The sequence below is a fragment of the Protopterus annectens genome, chromosome 17.part0 (assembly GCF_019279795.1).
Source record: "Protopterus annectens isolate FY-2018-M chromosome 17.part0, PAN1.0, whole genome shotgun sequence".
Taxonomy (NCBI): domain Eukaryota; kingdom Metazoa; phylum Chordata; order Ceratodontiformes; family Protopteridae; genus Protopterus; species Protopterus annectens.
In genome coordinates, this window is record NC_056751.1 from 631,803,216 (window position 1) to 631,829,654 (window position 26,439).

The 26,439-nt window shown below is 40.6% G+C and overlaps 1 protein-coding gene across 1 annotated transcript in view; it reads right to left on the minus strand.

Moving 5' to 3' along the window:
- LOC122791483 (protein phosphatase 1 regulatory subunit 12A-like) overlaps positions 1-26,439 on the minus strand; it is a 1,771,856-nt gene that overhangs the window by 478,901 nt on the left and 1,266,516 nt on the right. The window contains exons 16-17 of the mRNA XM_044059226.1: positions 15,534-15,701; positions 10,470-10,614 (exon numbers count right to left, since the gene is read on the minus strand). Of these exons, the coding sequence (XP_043915161.1) occupies positions 10,470-10,614; positions 15,534-15,701 (313 nt within the window). The remainder of the gene's footprint in view (positions 1-10,469; positions 10,615-15,533; positions 15,702-26,439) is intronic.

A 26,439-nucleotide genomic window follows, 5' to 3' on the forward strand; every position in this document is an offset into this window, starting at 1 on the left:
GCACTCGTGCAAGAAATGCTTCTTCTTCGGGTTCTGTGGCACGGAAGACTGAGGAAGTGACGTTGGCTGCCTCCTTTTGTATTGGACGTCCTAACGTCCTTTACAACCAACGACAGACGACGTCATATTTACTTACCTTTGGTATTCTGGCTGATCAAGGGCTACCGGGAGCAGGATAACCCATTGGTTAGGACTGCAACAGTGAAACACGATGAACATCTGCCACCTGGATCATCCTGCACAATTATTTTTAAATGACAATCATCAGCAAGCCCTCCAGTTCTGTTATCTGCATCACTTCCACAGACTCACTCACTTCTTTCTCTAAGACAGCTAAATGCTGCTCATTTGAAACATCCACAACACAGGAATCTTTGTTTGCATTCTGAAGCTCCATAACAAACAAAGTATTCTCCAAATACTCACTTTCCATCTTCAAAGTCTCCATAGCTTCTCACCCCCTCCATGTTGCTGCTTCCATTAAGTTTCTTCTTTGCTGCTGTAGGAGTGCTCCAGCTCCAGCACCATCTAGCAGCTCTGAAGAGTAGAGGAAGTTCCCTGATGCTTTGGCAAAATTTCCCCTAGTAGTTGTATAAATACCATCTCAGGTGTTCTCTGAAAATAGGTTACTTGACTACTGGCACTTACCCAGTCAACAACAGGAAAAATAAACAGTAATAAAAACTATGGTCTTCAAAAAAAATGTAATGTCAGGAGCAGGGATGATTGTTATACTTACAGGTAGTTACACATTCTGAAACTAGCATATTCTACAGTTCCAATTGTTTATGATACACTGAGGACATATGACACAAATAAAAAATGAATTTACCAATTTAAAATATATATTGTCAAATAATGTTTCCAGCTTGAAGGATTGTGGACCTTTAGAAAAAGACACGTGGAAGAGGATATCAGTCATGTAGAGGGATGAAAGGGGTCATAAAGCCAAAAATAAAAGTAATAAGAAAAGAGTCCTAGAAGACTTGGAACAATCTGGGGTATACTCTCAAAAAGGGCTGCTTACATGGGACATTCTGATTTTCATACAGACATGTTAACTGCTTATCAGCACATCCTTCTGTTGAAGCACGCTTCTCTGTTGTGTTTCTCAATAATTCCACAATTTGCTTTTCAGTTGAAATGTGAACTTGTATTTGATGCCTGAACCCATGAATGAAATAGAATGCAATATTTTCATTGCCATTTTGCATGCACCCTGCATGTTAATAAGACATCATCACAAATTCTTTACACTGGAGTCATCTTGTTACTACACCAATTCTGCAAGTCAAGCCAGAATACCCTAACTACCATGTAGAGGACCTCCTGCTGCAATATCCACACCCTCCAGTTTAAAAATTTGTACTCCAAACTACACACAAAAAAATATTCCAGCTCCTATGTTTTCAAGCACACACACACACACACACACACACACACACACACACACACACACACGCCAACAGCAAACTTTGTCAATCAAACCCCATCGCTGGCAACAACCAATTTCATAAATCTACCTCTCAGACAGACACATTTCCCTCCACACCCCACTGCCTACCACAAAATCAGAAAAGGTGAAGCAGTCCTCAACTCACCATCAACAGCTGCCCAATTATCAAACCATGTGCAAGTACAGAGATAAATTCATATTCACGCTTATTCAAGAAAACTTGCTTACTCTCACTCTCTATCCCATAACAGTGGAATTACAGTATGTTCTGCCAGGCAACAAACATACTGGTCCAACATTCCAGCTGTTGGTTAACGGCATTTTACAGTTTTCCATATTAGATACCTTCCTGCATATTTTCAGAAAAAAAAGTGAGCCGTTCAGGTTTACTAATAATAATAAATCTGGTCATGTATAATGGATATCTTGAAGTCTTAATAAATTCAGAAGTAATAAAACAACACAAGAACAAAAAGGATAATCCTAAAGCTCTTCCCAGTGAGTGAATATGACAAAAGTTACCTACATCTGAAAGCTTATCTATAAGACAAATACAGGCAGAAAGGGCAGGCAATAAGTCCTTAACTAACATCAAAGGTCATGTTTCAAAGATTCACTGCTTTTGTTGAAAGACAGACAAGTAAAAAAAAAAATGAAGTGTCAATGTAATTTCAGCGCAAAATAATTCAAGACCAAAATAGCAGTAATGACTCAACAGTTAGGAAATAAACAGTAACAGCATCAGAATGTGCACCAGACTGGAAGCAACAAGTTATAAGGTAAGGACATTCAGCAGGGAAGGAACTGAAAACCATAACGCTCTTAGGGTTATCCAGTGCAACAGAAAGGAAACAAGCAACAACGTTGATAGAAGCAGTCTTCAGTAGTACAACACAGGTCGTCAATAAGAAAGGAATTAATTGACAAGCCAGAAAAAGGGGGTTCCCATCACGTAGTCAAACTTTTATAAGTTCGAACCTCATATGGTCGAGACCATAAGTTTGAATTTATAAAAGTTTGTGCGTTTGAATGGAAATCTCCATAAGCAGATGGTTCCATTTTGTTCAATAGGGTGCGATCTCGGAGTTGGTATATTTAAATACCGGGGGGTGGGGGGAGCAGGGGGGGCTTGTCCCCCTGCTTAAAACAGTTTATTTTGCTTTCCGTTTTTTTTTTTTTTTTTTTTATCCATAGTCAAAGTTTTGTAACTTCGAACATAATGGTTCGAACATTACGTGTTCGAAGTTATAAGACTTTGACTATGTGATATAGAACCAGAAAAAGGCGAGCCAAACAGTAAAAACTTAAACAAGAAAACTATATTATTCTAAGTGAAATGAAAGCTTTTGTCTTAATAAAAAAATGCTAAATTTGTTTGAACATATCCCCCTTGCTCGATTTACTTATTCCAAGATTGTGTTAACATGTAGTATGAATACGGTGTGGTACATTCTTCCAAATAAACGTCTGATAGCTTAGGCATACTTTAGCTGTGGCATTTTTTCTATGACCAGATCTGAACACGTACTAGAGTCAATGGTTTTACTATGTCTAAACAGATGCGAGTTTTATCAAAATGCAGCTCTCATTTTTTACATCAATCTTCCTGCATAAAGGAAAAGCCTTTGAGCATTCTACAAGGAATTGTGAATGATCACAAAGTCTGATTTTTTTATATTTTTTGCATAATGACAGTTATGAAAGGTAATCTGTGACTTTATGTCATGTAATTTTATGAGCCGGTATCCATCTTGTAACAAACACCTGTAATCAGGACCAGGCTGCATAAGTCTTCACAAAGTGTAGTCACAGAATGCAGACTGAGAATGAAATAGCTTTGTAGTTGTAGACATTTTTAACAGATAAAAAAACACAATCTTCAGCCCATCAGCGCTGACAGCTGCCCATTCATCAAGCTATGTGTAAGTACACGGGTGAATTCATAAGCAAGGACATTCAAGAAACCTCCGTTTCTCATAGTCATTGCAAATGTGTCATAAAATGCCTGCAAATGACATGCAGTAATAACTAACACGCTAAAACACCTTAGGGGTGTGTGTGTAATTAACATGTTGAGGTTTAATAACCAAATAACACCTATACAGAAAGGTTGCATTTTTTCAATGGCAACCCAGGAATACTGAGGAGGGGGTCACATGACTTGAAAACAAGTGCATACTAAGTAAGAGAAATTCAGTCATTTCATTTTCCACTACCTGCTTTACTCAGTTCAGGATCATAAGGCAACTGCTGCCTATCCTGGCAAGCAATGAGCATAAGGTACAAAACTAGCAATGAATGGGATGCCAGTCTACATGCACACACACCCATGTTCACACATCCACAAGAAGTCTGAAGGCTCACTAATTCATCTTACACACACACCTTCAAGATGTGTGAGAAAACCAGGTTTCAAGAAAACCCAAAATGGACATATTTGATTGACTGCACTTATACTTGCTTTATAAAGTGATCACCAAGGTTGTTGAGCATTTTTAAAGCATTTATTTAATTTTGTGGCATAAGCATTTTTTATTGGTTCTTCTAGTTCTGTTTGCCTCCAAATCACCTTGCAGAGGGCGAATTAGCTAGGGACTTTTTTGTTTGGTAGTTTGTTCTTTAATCTGCACTTGAGAGATGCTTTTTATGTGCTTTTACATTACGAAATTCCAGGATCAACCGTCTTGTGGCAGAAGGTTTTCACCTGGACTCTGAGTTAGAGAGCAAAAAGTGTGATTGTTTATTAGCTAGAGGGCATAGAGGTCAGTTTATAAGCTTTTTTTTCTCTGCTATAAATCAGGCAAGTTTGCATAGAGCTGCCCACCAAGCACCAGTGGTTAGCAGTGCTCTGTACAGTATCAAATGCCTAAACAGAAAAATTTTCCTACAAAGTTAGGATTAGGTACAAAAACCTGTTAAACTGTGTGGAATTATGTGGAATTAAGCTTAGAGCAGCTATTTTACACATCGAATGGCACTACCTTATCTAGCACTATATAACATCTTGCTCTTAACTCCAGAAACTACCCTAGGAGACTCCTGTTAAAACCCAGTCCTTAATCCTAAACAGCCCATCCTGTTACAAGACCGGACAACATGGATATGCAATTTCCAAATGTCTCTTTGGCCAGCTTTGTAGATATGGGCATCCTAAGGCAATGTAGCAATTGCTTCATGTACTAAGACAACCGGTTAATCATTAAAGAAAATAATACAGTATGCAAGAGATGTAAATACACAACTTCCTTGGAGGCAAAACAAATGAAGTTATCAGAAATACCCACACTTGTTGCTGTATCTTTCGGCTTTTCCTGCTTAGAGGTTGCTACAGTGGAACTCCGGTCCGCTAATAATTGGCAGTAGATTTTTACGTACCGAGTTGCCAGCTCTGACATACAACCGTCAAAGAAGGTACGCCCATTCATGCATGTCTCCACAAAGAAGACGCTTTAGCTGAGAATCGAACAGGACAACGTCTTACTGTGAGGCGACACTCACCACACACAGAGTTGTCTTATGCTAAGGCACTTTAAGGAAACGTTCCCAAATCTCAAAGACTTGCAAAGCCACTTAACAGTAACACTGCTCCTCAGCAATCACTAAAACACACACCAAAAGCAACACCAAACATCTCCCATAAGCCTACACCCAAATATCCCCAAGAGCAAAGCCCATAAGGCAAGCATATACTTTACCCAATACTCTTGTCATTGAGGACCCCATTGTGCGGCACATAGACACCCCACCCACCATGTTAGGCAAAAAGATCATGGTTAGTTGCCTATTTGAAGCATGGAATACTACACATCTGCAATATCACACATGCACTAAATTCACTGCACTCCAGGTAACAATACAATTTTATCATAGTCCATGTGGGTATAAATGACCTGAGATGTGCCTCACTGGACTACATGAAAATAGACACAATGGATCTCTCAGAATATGCGTTGCAGACAGACATGAGCCTTGCAATGAGCAGCATTCAACCCTCACCAAGGATGATGCCACAGTATGAACATAAAATGACTGATTTTATAAATTGGCTTAGTTTCTGACGTCACTCCATGGGGATCCAATATCTGTCAGTATGGGAAGACATGGTCAAAAGATCACATTGCTTTTTCCAAACATGGGAGTCCTGTCCCTCCTAAGTTTCCAGAAACTGGCTAAAACTTTATCCACATCCCACAGCCTTTTTTAGGCAATGCCAAAAAGACAAAACTACGGACATAATGAAAAAGTCTATAAGCAACTGTAACGTGGTGACTGCTTAATGCTAGTTGCCGTAATAAAAAAATCCACACCTTTCAAGCCCTCTGCATTCTAGAAAATGTAGACATCTGTGTTGTGACTGACAGTTTAAAGCCAAGTACTCTGGGCAGTGCAAGGTACACAACCTTCCACACATTTAGGCCAACAGCAGCACAGATTGGGGCTAAAGGTGGAGATGTCTCTATCTACATTAGCAACAAACATATCTCCAGACAGAAGGATACCATGCAGATACATGCAAGTCACCATACATATGGTCCCTCATCATATCATGGCTAACTATAGGTCACCATCTATGCCCCTAGAGTCTCAGAACCCTTGCCTAAAGCTACTAGAGGCACTCGCCATCCTATCAAACACCCTATTCGTGGGTGGCTTCAGCTACCCTTCTATAGACTGGGAAAATTACACTGTCTCTAACTCACAGGCACAACATTTCCTGGACTTTAACACAAATATCCTGGAATAGTTTGTGCATATGCTCCAACCAGAGGATCAAACATACTGGATCTGGTACTCACCAACATAGGAGAGCATTGCACTCCCATCCATGTCATGTTCTCCCTAATAAGGGTGGGTAACAAATCAGTCTCCTCTGAAGTAAAAATCAACCCATAAACCTAACTAAACCAGTAACAGTTAAGAACTATTCTAAGGCAAACTACACTCTATTAAAGTGACAGTTTGTCTAAATTCAAGGATCCCCATAACCCCCGAGACCACAGCTTCCTGTGCAGTGTTATTCAGAGTCCCTATACAAACATGTTAATAGATGCTGCAACACTCACCAGATGTAAATCCACAACAAACACTATAAAAAGAAAAAAAAAAAAACAAACCCCACTGGTGGAATACTTAACTAAACAAGGTATATAATAATAAAAAAAGAAAACTCAAGTCTGAAATCAGGAACTGCAAATCCCTTAAAGAAAAGTGGGTGTCATACAACTAAACAAGAGACTAAGAGATCTAATTTAGTTCAGCAAGGCCAACTAGAAGGTCATGACAGCCTCACAGGCTAAAGAGAATCACAAGGTCTTCTTATGTCTTGAACATTAAAGGTAACACACAGTAGTGTGCTGAACATGATGGTGAATGGTACCACCTTCACTGATTCGGGTGACGTAGCAAATCTACTAGCTGATAAATTCAACTCAAACTTCATCTTCCATCCCCCCCCTCCCGCCCCAGCTCCAACAAGTAAAATCCTCTCCAACATACTACCCCAGCTATTAGCAGGGAGCAGGTGCTGGCAGCACTTGCTAAAGCCAAGAATACTGCCTCCATGGGTCTCAACAACATCCCTGGTTGCCTCATGAACACTAAAATACTACCTATCAGAAGCATTTGAGGTACTCCAACTACAGCCTTGAAACAGGCTACATTTCAAGTGAATGGAGGACTGCAACAGTCATCCCCCTCCACAAGGGCAGACCAACAACTGACCCAGGGAACTACAGACCCATGAGTCCCCACAGGCCTAATATACAAAACAATGGAACGAGCAATCATGGAAATGATAAATTAGGACACTAGCAACCTACAGACACTGGACCCATCACAATTATGCTGTGTTAAAGGAAGATCATGCGTAGACTTCCTTGAGAGGGTCATCAAGTAATGGATGAGTGTAAACCAGTACATACTGCATATCTTGACTTAGCCAAGGCATTTGATACAACACTCCAATCACGCATTGATGACAAGCTGCCTGAGAGAGGAATAAATCCCTACATAATTCACTGGATTGCTGGGTGGCTCACAGACAGGACCCAAAAATTCATGATTGGTGAGACAACCTCCATCAAAAGAACAGTCACCAGCAGAGTGCCACATGGTTCTGTGCTGGGCCTTACTCCTGCTTGGCATCTACTTCTTGGAAGTCAAGGCTAACTTTCAAGGCCTCTGGCTCGCCAAGTTTGTGGACGACTGTAATTTTAGAGCTATTATGGATCACCCCAATATACCAACATCTTGCAAGACGGTTTAACACACACCAATGACTGGTGCCAAAGCCATGGCATAAAACTCAATGCCAAAAAAAAATGCATTTTACTTCCCTTAGGGAAACTGTCAACCCAAGTTGATTACTCCATCAATAAAACACCCTTATGAATCAACCCAGTGGTAAGGGATCTAGGAATATATGTAGACAGCAATCTGGCCTTTGACCAACATGTACCTAACATAGTAAAAAAAAAAAATCATTCTATTTCACCCAACTTATACGGAAGGGTATGGTATCCAGGTCCAAGTACCACTCTACTCGGCCCTTAAAAGACCTATCATTGAATGTAAAGTCCCCTTTGGTACATATCAAACCAGACACAACAGCTGGAACACCCACAAAGGTTTCTCACCAAGAGAATTTAAGGCATGAATACCCTTGTCCTATACTGATCGCCTAAAGGATCTGTCTTCATATTCAATCTCCTACAGGCTTCTGAGAGAGGATCTTTGCCCAGCTTACAGGGCTGCCTCAGACCCAGCCCTGATGGATCTGTTGCACAAGTGCAAAACAAACAGCACCAAAAACACTAGATCCAGGGATATGAACTTTGCTTGTGACAAACAGAATGTGCTGGAGAGACAGACATGCATCCCAAAGGATCCTTGCACTATGGAGCAGGCTTTCATGTAAAACAAGAGTTCATCCCTGACCCTATTCAAACTAAACCTAGACTACTGGATGGGAAATTGTAAATTTACCTCCCCATGTCCCTTATGAAAAGAGGCTGTCAATATATTAACCCAACACCCTCTACAAATACTTAGTTACCGCCCTACTAACATGCCTCCGTACAAATGCCCATGAAACACAGGACACAAATGGTTTGAGGTGCATGGCTATGCTTGTAAGGGCCCTAGTGGTCATTAGCCTAGTAACAACCTATGAAATACTAGGCCAAACAAATTAGTCATAGAAAATACTCCAGTTCTAACCTGAATGGGATTACCAAAAGCTGAGAGGAAAGATAAAAAGAAAGAATAAAGAACAAATTAGAGCCCACTGGATGTGCTACCTTATTTACGGCTCAATAAAATAAAAGCAGCTTCATGAACCACCAGGCCGAACGAAAACTTTAATACAGAATGTTAGCGCTTTCAGGTTACACCCTTCTTCAGACATTTTACAATGAATCTAACAAACCCTTTAAATACAAGATTAAAATACAATTAACCAGTGACTATCATACTCTAATAAACTGATCTCTGTTAAGAACAGTTTTAAGAGTACAACTGCATTAAGACCAGGGGAGCCCTGGTCTTAATGCAGTTGTACCCTTAAAACATTTTCTTAAGAGACGTATTAGAGTATGATATTCACTGTTTAATTGTATTTTAATCTTGTATTTAAAGGGTTTGTTTGATTCATTGTAATATGCCTGAAGAAGGGTGTAACCTGAAAGTGCTAACATTCTGTATTAAAGTTTTTGTTCAGCCTGGTGGTTCATGATGCTGCTTTTATTTTATTCTGTGATTTTTTTTTTCCTTTTTGGACCTCTGGTGCCTTTCCTTTGTTCTTGGCTTGGACTTATTTACAGCTCAGCTCATTATTTCAGTTTATTTCCAACAGCGGATTCAGTTTCTGTCACATAATCCCATTAGAATAGTACTTTACCAGATTTATGTTCTAGGACATACCTATAACTATACCTATAAACCAAGACACAAGCCAATCTGTGGGCACTGAGAGAAGAAATAATGGGCCCTGCACCTCATGTTAAACTACAGACCTGGGTTCAATAACAATCCTCAATTTCAGAGCTGGTCTAAAAGGAAACAAAAATAAAAAAAAAGGTAGTTCTCATCTCATGTCCTCAACTATGTAAGCAACTAGTCACTGTTTCAGTAAAGGTCACACTGGCCTCAAAATGAAGACCAAAAACAGTATTCACTGCAGGTGGTATCAATACGGATGACAAGTTGCAATCATAGTCGATGCAAACCTTGACATAAGTAAGCACCATTATAGAATAGATAGTTGGAAAAGAAATATGACAGTGATGCCGACAGTGATGGTGATGGTAGACCTCCAAAAGTTCCAAGGCTCAGATAGCTCCCTTCAAAGCATGGTTTGCTGGGTACTATGCTGCTGACAGAGGTATGAACAGCAATTAAGCTCTCCTCCAACATATTGCAGCAGAACAAATGTTAACAGAATTGTGGCACTAAAGAGATTCAAGTTCCTCTAACTTGCCATACATTCCATGGGCTGTCTAAGTGAAACCCAGTCATTACTATTTGACCTGTGACATATAAGCATCAAGACTGCTTGCTAGATTTGAAGGTGGAAATAAAAAAAAAAGATCAGACCACCTGCACTGACTCACTGGATATGAAATATCAGCTTGTGGTGCTGATCGCTACTTGTGCAATGTTCTGTTTGTGTCTTTCGGCTTTTCCTGGTTAGGGGTCGCCACAGTGGTAGTGGATTTTTACGTATCGGGTTACCAGCCCCGACGCACAACTTTCAACGAAGGCACGCCCCATTCACGTATGCCTCCACACAGAAGACGCTCTAGCTGAGAATCAAATGGGACGTCTTGCTATGAGGCGACAACGCTACCGCAGCACCACCACCGCAGTATACTTGTGCAATGTTTTGTACTGGTCAGAAATGCACAAATTAATCACAGACTATACATATACATATAGCTGTATTAAAAAATGTTTTCTAATTAAGACTGAGCAGTCTGTATAACAAAAGCACAACTGATTAATAAGAATACCATACCTTTGTTATCTAGCCTCTGCTGTGACCCCAGGTGGCTGTAAGTGGAGCCTCCAATAGAAGATGTTGGATGAGTAGGTTCAGTTAGTCCAAGCAGGTCAGACTTTTGTAAGTTGGCAATTCGAGACCTCCACCGGTCTTCTGTCTGCTGATTAATAATAATATTAGAAAGAAAAATGAACTAACAACAGTAAGACAAATAACTGTATTATATGTGCTGTTTTGCAAATAATTTTAGTTTTTAGTGCTGTGCTCTAAGGATAATGTAAGTAAAATGGGTGTTCATTTAATGTACACAGTAACCTTACCAGGAAACCCAACATAAAGGTTTGCTCAGTATTTAGAAAGCCATTTTATATCCACTGTAGTCCAAATTATTTACTCTGACTCTTCCAAAGCAAAAATCCATCCAAATTTTCAAAAGCAAGGGGAAGTATAATTTGTATAGGTGTGGTATCAGTTTAAATCATGACATTAAGTCACTAACCACAGCTTTAGATGTATGGAAAGTGAATTAAAAGAACATACAACTTGGAACATTTAAGCAGAGTATAACTTGTTCACATTACATCTGTTTGATGGCAGCAAAAGGCAAACTTATCCACTCTGCTCTGTGTATTTAACATTCCACACTCCCTTCATCCCAGTTTCCCCTCATTTTTTCTTTATGAATGCTTAGTATGAGATCCTTTCCAGTACTCACTCCATATGTTTACGACTCTTTCTACGAAGTACTAATTCTTGGAGATCTGGGGAGTGTCCCTACAATTTTCTGCCAGTACCCATTTCTTCCTTATCTGTCCTGTTCCAGATAACCGTTCCAAATATTCCAGACAGAAGCCTGTACACCCATACTGTGCCACATTTCCCTCTACTTTGGTCACTAGTGAGAACTCCAGCTCCTCTAGTCTCTGGTTGCATCCCTCCTCCTCCTTTCCACACTGATTTCTGGTGATTTTTATTATGAAATCATTCCAGCAGCTTGATGTTTTTCTCACTCCATGACTTCTAGAAATGCATGTAGTACTCACTGTGTATCTGACAAGACAAAGGTTCCACAGAGCAAAAACACTACCTTGCTGTTTCTAGAATCTATCCTCCTCAACATATACCCTAGCATTCTGTTTTATACAATTACTAGCATTCCATTCTATCTCCAGAGGTCTATTCCAGGAAAGACCCACACCCTCAGTTCACTTTCATGCACTGTCGCCATCAGCTCTATTCCTTGAGCAAATACTTCACACCACAAATATTGTGACTGAAGTTTAGCATTTTGGATCCGTCTTTACTGAACTTCAACTGCCATCTTGGTGGGTCTTTTCAATTCTTTACTGAGACAGTCTTCTCCATCTTCTATTAATGAAATGTCTGTGTATATAGTGAAAACATCCTGCTGTGCACTCAAATGTGTGAAATGAAGACACAACAGTATTGGACCCAGGACTCACCCCTACAGTCACCTACCTTCCTTATTCCTGACATCACCATAGCTCTCTTTCTCCTAGCATGCAGCAGTGTACTTCCTGACTCTTGGTCCTATCCCCAAATTATCCAACATTTCTGTCAGCTGCCTATGTGGGAAATAAATGAAAGGAATTAATGAAGTCCAAACAGACCACATATCCCAGTACTTCCCTGTCAAGTTCGCTTGTAACCTGGTCATAAAATTATTTGTCCAGACAAAAAATGTATACCAGTACTTCCCTGACAAGTTAATTTGTAACCTGCTCATAAATTTCTCTCATAAAACCATGTATTAAATGATGTGTTCATATAACATACTCACCAGGCATCTGCTAAAAAGTTCAACAGCTATTGTTACTTCACATTTAATTTAGTACTTCATATGGAAACTTTTGTCATTTCCCCTTTTGCAGTCTGTGCCTATGGTTTAATTCTATTTAAAGAAAAAAAAAAAAAACAGGTTTCAAAACCCCTGAAAATATTTTATCAGTACTAAGGAGGATAGAAACAGTGGTATCACGTCAGCTGCATCCCAATAAATCACTTTTGGGGGAAAGTAAAGTGTAGCAGTAGTTCACTGTTAATTTTAGAGGGTTTGTGTGTGTGTGTGTGTGTGTGTGTGTGTGTGTGTGTGTGTGTGTGTGTGCACGCGTGCTAGAGTATTCAAAACAAAACAGTGTAATAACAGAAGAGTAGTACAAAAGTCTATTATTACAGGCTGTACTCTAGAACCTGGATCATTAACATAACAATAACTATTCCTATTGATTTAAATTCCATTTATACTTCTCCTGAGTGTTCCCTAACCTCTCTCCTCTGACCCCATCTGGAGACTCCCCAATGCCCTGCTGCAAGGCACTACACCTAACTGGTCTGCACAGTTCCCAGTTTTCCATACATGAAGGGACTTCTCTCCATACTATGAAGCTTTACTGGCTATAACATGTCTTGCAGCGGGGGCTAGCAAATTCATTACTTCATTTATTTAAGTTATTGTGTTTCTTGAATCAGACATTCTGCTAAGCCAATGGCCCTTTCATAAGGAAGAAACAATGTACCTTATTAGTTACAGATGAACAACAAAATGTAAAAAATTTTCATGTATTCATTAGGCAAACATTTATAGTGCCACTTTATGTAATCACATAAAAAACTGCAATATAGTTATCCGAGAAATCATATTCTAAAATTAGACAGTTATGATCCTTGCAGTTTATTAAAATGCCCCAGTCCAGTGTGCAATTTTCTCTGGGCTGGTACATACAGGAGGATACTATTTTATCTCACTAATGTGAGCCAACCCACTGCCAAGCTTGTCTGTAGTACGTGTTCACAATGGCACTACACCTCTTACCATCATCAACCCTCCTTTTCATATTTTCTATATTGGGTCATGGTGTCACGCCAGCTGTCACCATCTTTCACAATTTAATGCCATTTTCCAAAATTTTTTGACAGTTATCTGTGTCTCTCTCACACAATTAATCCATCTCGTTGCTAGATGCTACCATTTCCTCTTGTCTTCTTCCTGTCACAAACCATCTTCAAATGATTGTCTTCTGCTTCCCTGCAAATGTGCCTGAACCATCATAATCTGTTCTTGTTGAGCTTCTCTGCAACAGGAGATAACTGCTTCTGCTTTGATGTCCTCCTTTCTTTGCCTGTCCCACAGTGTGCATCTCATCCCCACCCCCAACCCCTGTCTCGGGTGCTTCTATCTCCATCACCTCTAGCTTCATCAACTGCTCTGCCAGGTTTCTAAAAATCAACTACCAATCATTATTGGACCGGAGTTATGCTGTGGCGACCCCTAACCGGGAAAAGCCAAAAGACACAACAACAACTGTAGTACTGGTAGCACCACTGTTTTGTACTCTTTACTTTTCTGCTTCTTTGTCATTCTTCAGTCACATGCTACCCCTGACACACTGTGGCAGCTGGTTATCAAACCCTCTAATTCTAGCTCTGACCTGCTCATTCAGAATTCCCTTCTCCTCAACCACTCCTCCCAGATACTTGAAGCTGTTAACTTGCTCCAGTATTTTCCCTTTCATTTCAGTTTCTACTGATTTTCCCCATTTACTGCCATTACATCTGTCACCACACCTCTTGTGTGAGCAACTAAGTCACTGATCCATCTTTGCCAGTCTCAGCATATCACTCTGAAAACAAAAGCTGGACACTGTACACTCAGTCCTTCAATTCTGGTCTGTAGCATCTGCTTTGATAAGCCTGTCATGCCACTATCACTGATGAATGCAAAACCTCTACATGAGCGATGGCCTACGAGAGTGCATTCACAGCAGGAAATAAAGTGCATTTTCTACTACTGTCTTCTGAGTGCTTATACCAGAAATGTCCAAGACATGCAGAATAAGTCATTAGTTTTTCAACAAAGCAGAAGTTTGTCTACAATACTGTCAGAATTATGTTACCTAGTAATCATCAAAATCAGCAGCAGTTTATAAATTTTCCCATTAAAAATCTAACTCTCGCACCAACAACCTTAGCTGCACTAATGACACCTAGTCCACATTTAGTTTAAGTACATTATAACCAGAACTTTATTTTTTTGGATACCTTTAAACTTGATGAGCAGGCTTACCCACAATTTCTCCAAAAAATCTAATAATCAGCTATAGATACTGAATGGCATAATGATAGACCATCGAATGTTTCAGGTAATTAGCAAAAGCAAAAGAATAAAAACAATCGTGTTAATAGTATCCTGAGAATAATTAACTTTGAACCATTCAAACATTCTGCTGAGCTATCAAGCCAGTTAAGAATAATGACTAAAGAACATGGTAACAAAACAGCTACCTTCATTACACCTTACCAGCCTTTCTACAATACATGTTAAATTCCTAAAATTTGAGGAGCGTGGTCCATAAATAATAACAGGAATTAAAGTTGCAAAGATCTTACTCTAAGTACACTGCAGAACAAATCCATGCATTCCATTATCTTTCTAAATCAGTATTATCAAAGTTGATACATCTCAAAACGTGGACCTTAGGGAGTGAAATAATACTGGCAGCAGTAGACAGCTGCTAACTGACTGAATGTGGATTTTGTTTTAATTACCTTTTTTAGCCGATTCTTGCTGAAGCTGGGTTTGTTTTCTATATTTTTATATTCTGAGTTATGGAGTCCTCTAGATTCAGGGGTGAGGTTGGCATAATGGTTAAGGTGTTTACCTCACACACACAAGATGCAGGGTTTAATTCTCAACTTTGAGGAAAACTGGTTAAGCTTAAAATGACCCAAAAGGGCAACTAGTCTAGTACTTACCTATGAACATCTTAGCACTCAGTAGTTTGCATACCTTATGTTTCTAATGTTACTGTTACTTATTGTTTTAATATAATTTTTACTTGAATGAAATGTTATTTTTTGTTCTTACATTAAGTGCTTAGTTTAAAGGCATTACAACAAATATGAATGCAAATTTATTTGGCAAAATTTTCACCAAGTGAAACATTGTTCACAGCTAACTACAATATAGCCATATCATTTACTGCCTGCTTATATTTGGAGTGATATGGGAAAAAAGGGAAATATAAACAGATCAGTACAAGAAAGAAATCACTTCCTTACCCCTTCCTCATTCATTCTGTTAGAGCGGTATCGTGACAGCAAGTCTTTGTTTTCCTCAGTTTTCGCTTTCTCATTATCTTTATTTACATGTGGTTGTACATTTGAAGAAGACTCTTGCTGACTTTTTATGGTCTTCTCTGCCTCTTGTATATCTGTTAAAGTAACTCCCTGGAAAGCAAACAGAAAAAAGAAATATTACAACAATGCATTACACTTTTTAGAAAAAGAAGAGCATCAAAAAGATAAACATTAGCATACTTGCGGTCAAATAAGACTCAACTGTTGTCGTGAAACAAAACAATACATTACATACATTACATTCAATAAAATTTAACTATTAGAATAAGAGTATGCTAAGTTCTTCAAATGTGTATGTTCTTAAAAAGATATATACTGCAGAAGGAAAAGATGATAAAGTAAAACGATATATACAATTACTAAATGAAAGAGAGGGCAGTAATTCTGGTAAGTTTACGCTGAAACCGGACACAGAATCACTTGCTGATTTAGTGGAACCCATCCATAGCTAACATTTACACTGGATCTCACAACAACAAAAACAAGCAAATTCAAAACTAAATATTTATTCAAATATAATTCAATTACTTCATTGGCTGGTACTCCAAGAAGACATGAATTACGCCACAGCTAATCAACTCTACCCTAAAAAATTGCTATATTCCATTTCTCCTGTTAACTATGAAGTCTTAGCCACATTCTGTTTTCAACTTCTCTACCCAGTGAAAGAATGTTTCTTTAAAAGACACATGGTGTTCTTCTCACAAGCAAAAATGCACTGCAACTGGTTTACTACATTACCACAGGTATTACCATAGTTTCAAACCAAGTAAAGGTAGATAGGTTAGCAACCTGGCAACCATAAAAAAAATAGTTATGCAAAATCTTACCATAACTACAGATGTCCTTCTCTTCTATATGTTGGAGTATTTATAATATGAGGAAGAGTCTTCTGCAACAGGGGTACCAAATACTGCCTTGTTGTCCATGGGGTGCATCCATGACTTTGGCCTTAATGTTGTCTGGCAAAGGCTGAAGTCTGAGCCAGGAGTATCTCCTGAGAACCACCCCAAATGCAGCCACTCTGTTTGAAGCCTCCACAGCATCGTAGCTACACTTAATGGAATGGCATGTAACTTGAGCGGAGGAGTTCAGAATGGAGGATAACTGACCCTTTGTAGGATACTCTGGAAGCTCTGAAAGTAACTTACTAGCGTCCGAGAGAATGGTCAAGGTGTTTTTAACCATATGGGTCTGGTAATTTATGGCCCTGAATGCCAGAGTTGCTGAAGTATAAACTTTCTTTCAGAGCCTCTCCACAACTTTACTTGTCTGAAGGGAGAAGGGAAGTGGACGGCAGCATCTTGAAGGCCTTGTCAGCAAATATTGAAATTGATGCAGGGTCTGCAGTGGGACATTTAAACATGAATTTGCAATCCTCTGGCACCTTATAGAACCCATCTACCCTTTTAGAGTCATAAAGCCGGGAGTCAGGGCATTTACAAGATGCTGAGAATGTGCCTAAGAAGGTTGGCAGAACAGAGGGTATGGCAAAAGGGGAAGGGGAATCCATCTGCAGAAGATCATAATAATACATCACACAGTCCTGTGGAACAACACAATGGCTGAATTAAACCACCCGGGGCAAAATCCACAGCTACACTTTATTCACCAAAAGAATGTCACAGTTGAGCTCTTTCGTCAACAAGACTTCCTCATATCTAACACTTGAACTTTACACACACTTTAATTAGACCATTAATTAACCAATAATCACGCTGATTATTCAATTACTAAATTTAAAATAAAAGAATGAAGGGGCGGCCACAGTGGTGCAGGAGTTAGTGTTGTCGCCTCACAGCAAGAGGTTCTCCGGTTCGATCCTTGGCTGGGGTGCCTTCTGTGCGGAGTCTGCCTGTCCTCCTTGTGGTCTCGTGGGTTTACTCCAGGTGCTCTGGTTTTCTCCCACATCCCAAAGACATGCTGTAGGTGGACTGGACACACTAAATTGGCCCACGAGTGAGTGCGTGTGTGTGCCTTCCGTGGAAGGTTGGGTGCCGGGCTGGCAACTTGATAATGTAAAACTCTAATGCCAATCATGAGCAGACAGGTGATTCACTGTGGTGACCCCTAACCGGGAAAATGTCGAAAGAAGAAGAGGAAAATAAAAGAATGAAGGAAAAACTATTCATTATTGATTACAAATACAATTTCCAAATGTATATATAAAAAAACTTTTAAAAGCTTGACAAAAATATTATTAATCTCATACATCACACTTCTAATTGTCTTACCCCTAAATTTAATAAAATACATGTAGGCATAGTGTAGAGCCTACATGGAATGTTACCATGCCTATACACACAGTTCCCCCTTGGCAGCACGCCATGCATATTAATCATGGCACGTTGCCGATGAGAGAGAGCTATGGAACATGGTTACTGAATCAGTGTAGGAAGTGTGGTGCTGTGTCCGCAGATGAGTAACACAGTGCCTGCACTGTCCAACTGTATTGTAGCAATGTAATGTAAATTTTTTTACTTCTATAAAAAGCATGTTTTCGCGGTGCTGATAGGAGTGAAGCAGTGCTAAGCAGTGCCAAGACACCTGCCAGATATTAAAAATAGAAACCGGATGTATTTAGTTATGTATTTAAAGGTCAAGTTTAAGTGTAGCTGAGCAGGTTTCCATGACACTGCATGGTGCTCAGCAGTGCTTAAATGTAGCTCAGAGGTATATATAAAGGTATAGCAAAAATTCTACATATCCAAGTAGCTAAATGGGTAGAGTTATGGCCTCATGTGCAGAAGGTGCAGGGTTTGAATACATGCAAGGGAAAGTAAGCATTTATTTTCGAAATACAAATTATGCAAATTATTTTTAAATCCTGATCTGCTACACTCAAGCTAAGACCTGGTAAGACATGCTAAGCACTGTGTAAACAAAATAACAGCTGATAATGTTTATGCACTGTTTGACACTGCTTGGCTGGTTTGCACACAGGTCTTCGGGTTTTTGCACGTGCCATGCCGCATTTTTAAATATTGCTCAATGGTGTATAATGGTGGAAAAACAGGCTATACTAAGCCCAGTAGGCAGGAATACAACATAATCCACTGGAGTTCTTTCTCTGAAGGATACACTATGGCAGGCGTTGATGAGGGTTCGCGTTTTCGGGCACAGTGTTGGGGCATTCTGGAGTCCAGAGTCATGATCTGACTCCTTATTAAAAAAAACATGAAGGCCGGCTTCTGCAGGGAGGTTACCAGGGCTCAGAGTGCAAGGTGGAGGCCTGGGACCAGCTGTCAAAGGACCTCACCAGTGCAACTGGTACCCCCTGCACAGATGAGCAGTGTCAGCACCACTACGATGACCTGAAGAGATGCAAGGGGGATCTCTTGGACACCTGGGTCCAAGAATTTTGGGCAGGAAATATCCCACAAGTATGTAAGCACTTTTACCTGTGTACCACTAATATCTACTCTGAATGTCAGCTAAACTGGTATGCATAACAGTGTTCTCTCTTCTCTGCCAACAGCTGCAGAGGAAAGGGCTCACAACATCGAGGAGCATGCTGGGTGCTTGATCAGGCTGCATCATGAGTGTGGTGAGTACAGATGTAGTTTGCAATCTATAGTCAAAAAAGCAAGACAGAGTAAAGCATTAACTGTGATTAATGTAAAGAGTGCACTGCAATGAATGTGGACTTACAGCTGTATTGCAATAAGTGCATACTGCCAACTGTACTGCCATAAGCAGGGAAGAGTAAAGAATTAACTGTAATAAAGTATATGCAATAACTGTGGACTTACAGCTGTACTGCAACACCTGCATAATGATAAAGGTTGTGCAATAAAATACTCAAAACTATTCCAGGAACTGCATGAAGGTATCTCTAATAAACATCTGTTGTGCAATAAGTGTGGAAGTAAGACTGTTTTGCAAGAAATCAGTTATGACAACTGTTCTACAACAAAAACACATCATAATATCAGCACCTGCATAAAGATGTATCTAATAAAGTCTGTTGTGCAGTAAGTGTAGATTCAGAGCTGTTTTTAAGAAATGAATGATGAAAAGTGTTCTGCAACTACACATGAACCAAGAGAAATAACACCAAGGTAAAGTGTGTACATGAGGACCGTCTAGTTTTCACAATTACATGTCAGCTATATGCATTCAGACTGTGAGGTACAGTGCTGCAGTCAGGTATAACAGTGTAATAGTTGTACATTGCAAATAATAACCCATAATCAGATAGTGTTTGTCGACTTCATAGATATTTCAAAACACTAGCAGTATATTATGTACACCTGCATTCTATGTAGTAACGTATAGGTTACCTACAATTTCTGCCATACTTGAATTTCATGCATGTGTGTTGAACTGTCACTCCAGTCTAATATAAAACTACTACTATTTACCAGGTCATGTTGTGGTGTCAGGTGAGCTCTAGGCAAATATCAGTCAGTCAGTAATCAGCAGTGACTCTGTAGCTCAGTTTGCTAAATGCTCTGTTTGAAGTACATTTTGCCACACATACCAGGGTTCGAATCCAGTGCTATGTAGCACTAAATATGACAGTATCAGTCATGTAAACTTAACAGATATTCTGTCCACAGGAACTACAGGTAAATGGGTGAGGTAGGCCATACTATGAGTAACTAATTGTGTGTTTAGATGATTACCAAGAAAGCGAAAATACAGCATACAATAAAGGAAATAAGCATAATAAAATAAATGAAATAAAATGTGTAATCTTTGGTATGGCTGTATGCCTGGAGTGTCTGTTAAAGGTTGCTGCAGTCAATTAATACATACAGACAATGCAGATGTCCTCTGCAGTCACTGCTATTGGGTTCTATCTCCATGCCTGCCAAGCAAGGCATTATAGTTGCTTACTCTCTGTACTGTACACATACATGTCTCTCAAGTGTCGAGCTGTCACATAATGTAATTACTAGTGCATAATCCCTCTGTCACAGATTTATCATTGACATGAATATGTAAATAGCAAAGTATCACTACATCAGCCCACAGTACGCCTTGGTAGTTATATAGGTACACCTGATGTGCAAGTGTTCTGTGTAGTTGTGTACCTGCAGTTGTTACTGCTTGTCCCCTACTTTCCCATTTCAATAGCTTGACAGGTATGTATGTGCTACAGCAGCTATAGGGCACTTTTACACATAAAGAAAGGACAGACCTGTAGAGTAGGTAGCAGTACTGTTGTCAACTATATAGCCTATAATGCTATTAATGGAATGTATTTCTCTCCCTCCCTTCCCCTTATCTTCATATATTTATTATTGCTATTCATTTCTTACGATTTACTATTAACACGTTGTTACATTACACTATATACTGGGGCATGTGTTTTATTATTGTATATATTAAAATGGTTGCATATAAACATATCTTGTTGAATTACCTATTCTGTTGGCCTTATGCTGTAACTGCTACTGGCATGCTGTTAATACACTGATTGTCCTGTTATTTATTGTTGTGTTTCACATATGCATTGAAATGTATGGGGTTATTTCCAATGTTCTGGCATGCTTATTACTAACAATGGTTTTATTCATAACTAACCTATACTTATTGCTATACCTTCATCACCACAGCACATCAGGGTAGGCCGGTTCCCGGTGATCTGCCTACCCTACCTCAGCTGGCCATGGCACCGGGTCCTAGCATGTCTGGGACCCAGGTCAGTGATGCCTCCTCCGCTGGCCCTGCACCATCTTTGAGTGGAACTACCTCAGTGGAAGGGTCCCCCCCAGGAGTGGTGGCAGAGGGGTGGTAGTCACCCAAGATCAACTACCGACCATGGTGCGCAGGATTGTTCATAGGAGCTATGAACATTGCCTGTGTCAGATTGAGGGCAGACTGGAAAATTTGGTGAGGCTGGTTGGCCTAGGCACCCAATCTCCAGCACAGCCACCTTTGGAGCAGTGAAGGAGCAATGTCGACTGTCCATGGGTGGGGACCTCAGCCATGCTGCTGCCATCTGGAGGCACATGCATTTCAGATTCCACAACACCCTCCCCATCCAAGGTGTTTACCCCCCTTATGTGTCACACACAGCCCTTGTCTGTCTGCAAGTGCATCTTCTACCCAACTTACCTCCCCACACTTACCTATATCACTTCCCCAACATTACACTCTCTCCTTATTAAAAGAAAAAAATATCGCCCCATACATAGCTCTCCATTCCACACACATGTCCACTGGACACAACTATTTTGGTCCAATTGGCTTGACAACACATTTATGTTGTCCTCACCCCTCTCTCTGGGGGTTTTAGAGTCCAAATTCATCCAAAAACATCATCTGTCAAAGTGCACAGTTGTTGCTGTACAAGAAATAGAAAGCTATGGCTCTTTCCTACACCCTTCCTGTACATCCCTACCTGCCTTTCAGTATGTTTTTACCACTGCTTGCCTCCATTTCAATACTGTCCTATCACCCACTTTTTGTTTTCTTTTTTTAGTGCTGGTTTGCGCGGAGCTAAGCAAAATGCAGTGATGTGTCATGTCATTCCTCCTCATGCAAATCTATTTAAATGAGCTTTAATGTGCCTTAATGATCTTGTGTGTTTCTCACAGTGTTAGGCACATGTATAAAATAATCACTTCTGCCACGATTTGAACATGGGCCCCTGTCAACTACAGCCTATTGCACTAACCCACTACACCACACAGGTCTTACTTAAAACGTGTTTCCAGCAAAACAGACTGATTGCCACTGACGGTCTGAAATTAAACCTAATGGCAAAAATGGGAGTGTACCTAGGACACTGATGCAAACATACACCAGCAGACAGACAAATAAATAATAATGGCAGTACGTGAGGCCTGGGATAACAGGTAATTGTTATCTTTTATCAGAAACATCTTTAAACACACCTGCTAAGGCATCAATGGCACAGTACATATGCTTAAATGGGACCCTGGTGCAGGACAACTGTCTTTGAAAGCCATGCACATGCTGATGGCTGCAAACGTGTGTCACAGCCTGTATGTCTGCACATATATGTGGCAAATACAACTGCTGCAGCACTGACTCAGTAGCTCAGTCTGTTAAATGCCTTGCATACAGTACATTTTGCCACACACAGTCCTGGGTTTGAATCCAGTGTGTTGCACTTCAATTGCATTGCTGTGAAGACAGCAAGTACTGACTGAGTCATGGAATTTTAATTCCCAAAGGTTACTGTTACTGAACTGTTTGCCACCCACTTTAGCAAGTCAAAGGTCTGCAGGTAGGGACACACTGCACATATACGCACAGCCTAACTATATGTTACCTACTACTCTGCTACTGGCACTTGTTGTACTAAAGATGTACTTTAAGCACATGCCTTGATTGGACTGTAAAGAGTACCCTCACCCTGATTCTGCTGTACCGACAGGGTTGACACTGTTCCCACAGTTACATGTACAGCTTGCTGGCCTGCAAAGTGTTGAAACTACCCTCTGTGTGTCCTAGGCTGCAGCAGCATCTGCAGCCTGGAACATACACAGCTGTACATTACGGTAGCTGCTACAGACCAACCATACCTACGAACCCCCTATAAGAGGTGAACCGGACACAACCATACATAAAGGGGGGCAAAGGCCCCAGAGATAGGGACATGTGTCACAGTTTGCTCCTACAAAAACATCAAGTTGACAGAATAGCAGCTACCGCATTAACATGGCTATTTTCTCACCTTACTGACCTCAACCCACAATGTTGGCCAGTGAACTGCCAGATGACTACATTGTCATGGGATACTGACCAAAAATATGAAGCAAAACTGTGGACATACTTCATACATCTCTACAGTGGTCAGTATTAGTGCTTACCTTTGTGATGCTGTAGTCTCCAGACCTCAGTAATATCCATTTCTACAACCAAGAAAGGGGTCAAAGCTTACATGAAGGCCTCATATATTGCACTGTGGTACCATGTCATTGATTAACGATAGTGTAATGCAGCTGTGTTGGATGCAAGTAGCAATTCTGAGCCACAGATTGGTGCAGTGGCAACCTGTTAATGAGCATTACCTACAAAAGGCAAGCAACTGCTTATGGGGAACAGGCATGTATGTGGTTTTACTCACACAGACTGCATATGTGCAAAGTATTTGCAGAGGAATGCTTAAACAAACCAAATACATCACTCTACCAGATATGTACTAGATTTCCACATAAAACGGGATGCAGATGGAAGGATGGAGGTATAGGGAATACAACAGTAGGCTTGTATTAGATTTATGATATTGACATGTCTGTGATACTCTGCTGTCCAACACCTACAGGCATACCTCTCAACTGTCTGTGCTTTGAATCACATCTCTGCTCTGTCCCTTTCAATCCCTCCTACAATGGTGGCCTGTTGTAGTAAAGATAGTGGATTACATGTAATACATAGTGACACTAAGTAAGGGTGTACACTCCTGTAACATCAAACGATGTACTGTAATTCACCTCCTCTCAGTCTGTCAATGTCACATATACATAGGTCTAACAAATGTGTCCTTGATGTACTCTCGCTACGTCCCTGTTTCATGGACATTCATCCCTGTCTGGTTGAGAGCTATGCCTAACATACCTCTCAACCTCCTATAGCATGAAATCAGGACAAAACCATAATAAATGGGTGGACAAAGGCCCAAACACAGCCAACCACAGCTCAACTCAAAAACTCAAACCAAACTCAGCTGTCAACTGTTTGGCACAGCCTAGGCCTCCGGCACCCCCCACACCACACCCTGTGCATGTGATACCTATGCCACATACGTACCATCAATGCTGGCACCTGCAAATGTGTCTGATGCACAGGGTGACTATATTACTTTACATGTGTTTGTGTAGTGCAGTAGTGTTACGTACGGCAGCTGTTGTGGGCCATGACAGGTACTATATGCTGGCATGTGTCCTGACTACACATCAAACATTGTTTATCTTTGTTGCCTCTTGGTACACTGGCAGTAGTGTTACAGAATGACAGGTGTGTCATGGATCTGTGTATGTTTGTATTCCAACAGTCTGAGTGGTTCAACTATGGACACATGGCAGCAATACAGCAGCACAGGATGGCAAGGCAGCACAGCAGCCATATGGCATCAGTAAGGTATGCCAGTATGCATGCATGGCTCCCTAGGTGCATATGTGTAGAATAGTGTGTCAGGGACAATGGGGACAGTCAGCGTCATCACGCTTTCATAGCCTGTGACAGTCTGCTACCCTTGATACATGTCACCTGGGTATGCTGCATATACAAATGTAGCTGGTAGTGGACATCGATTATGCTTATGTAGATGAGTGTGATGTAGGGCCAGCAGCTACCCATAGGGTCAGAAAATGCATAACCAATGCACACAGGCTGGATGGCTATGTCTCCAGTGCTGCACGGGGTTATGTTTACACACACACACACACACACACACACACACACACACACACACACACACTGGATGCTGTGAGATTTGAATCGTTACCTATCTAGTAATACATACTATAACCTGCAGTATATATCGCATGCGCCATGAAGTTTCTCTGATATTAGAGTTTTGACCAGCACTCTTAATGTAGATGACATCAGCAGGCTGTGTAAAGGACACCAATGTTGAGGTCAGCAGCTAGTCACAAGGCTTACTTAAAATGCATAACCATTACAAAGAGATACGCCAGATAGGCATGTCTGTAGTACCTCAAGGGGAAGTTGGCTGATGTATGAATAGAACCCCAACCTATCTACTGTCACACAGTACAGCTTGCAGTACTTATTGCATGCACCACAAGTTTATCTGTTATTAGACTGACTGTTAGCCAGCACTCTTATGGTGGATGACATCAGCAGGCCTTGTAAAGGAGAGCAATGCTGGGGCCAGGAGCTAGTCACAGGGCATAAAATGCATAACCATTGCACAGACATAGCCCATAAGGGCCTGTCTGAAGTGGTGCATGAGGATACATTTACACAGACACACAAAGTTGGATGATGTAAGATTAAAACCCCTACCTATCTAGTAGTACACACTATACCTTGCAGTACTTATTGCATGCACTACGGTGTTTATCTGTTATTAGACTGGTAGCCAGTGCTCTTAAGGTGGATGGCATCAGCAGGCCTTATGGAGGAGGGACCTTAGAGACCAGTAGCCAGTCACAGGGCCATAAAATGCATACCATTGCACGGAGATAGCCCATATGGGCATGCCCATACTGCTGTGAGGGGATATATTGATACACATACACACACACACACACACACACACACAGTTGGATGATGTGAGATTAGAACTCTTACCCATCTAGTATTACACACTACAGCTCACAGTACTTATTGCACGCACCACAGGTTATGCCTTTTGTACATGTTACTGCAGGAACAGCACTTGTGGAGTACACAAAGTGGCCTTCTGTTAGACAGCAAGCGTGGCTTGCGGAGTGATACTGTGTGGTACTGTTAATGTAGCTAGTGTCCTAGGGATGGGATACCTGGCAATATCCCACTATGTGTGTACACTTACCTGTCTGGGCATATGCGGCTGTTTGCAGTTTGATAGGTGGACATGTGGCCAGGGACACTATGGCCTGTCCATGGCATGCATTCTACATTACACCATCTGCGTACCTGTGTCTGTCTACAGGTCTGCAGGCACAGGGGTTTGTGGATAATGTACTGTTGTGATCTTGGTCTGGTTCCATCTGACAACTGTTCTGATTTGTAAGTGCAGATAACCTCAGCATTCTGGGATATGTGAGGACATTCGTAAATACCCACACATCATACCTATCTAAATGTGTATAACAGGGATGTCTCAAAATGTGTGCGCGCGTTATGTAAATGTGTTATGCAGATATATGTGGGGAGTCTCTGTATCATTGTACTTTAT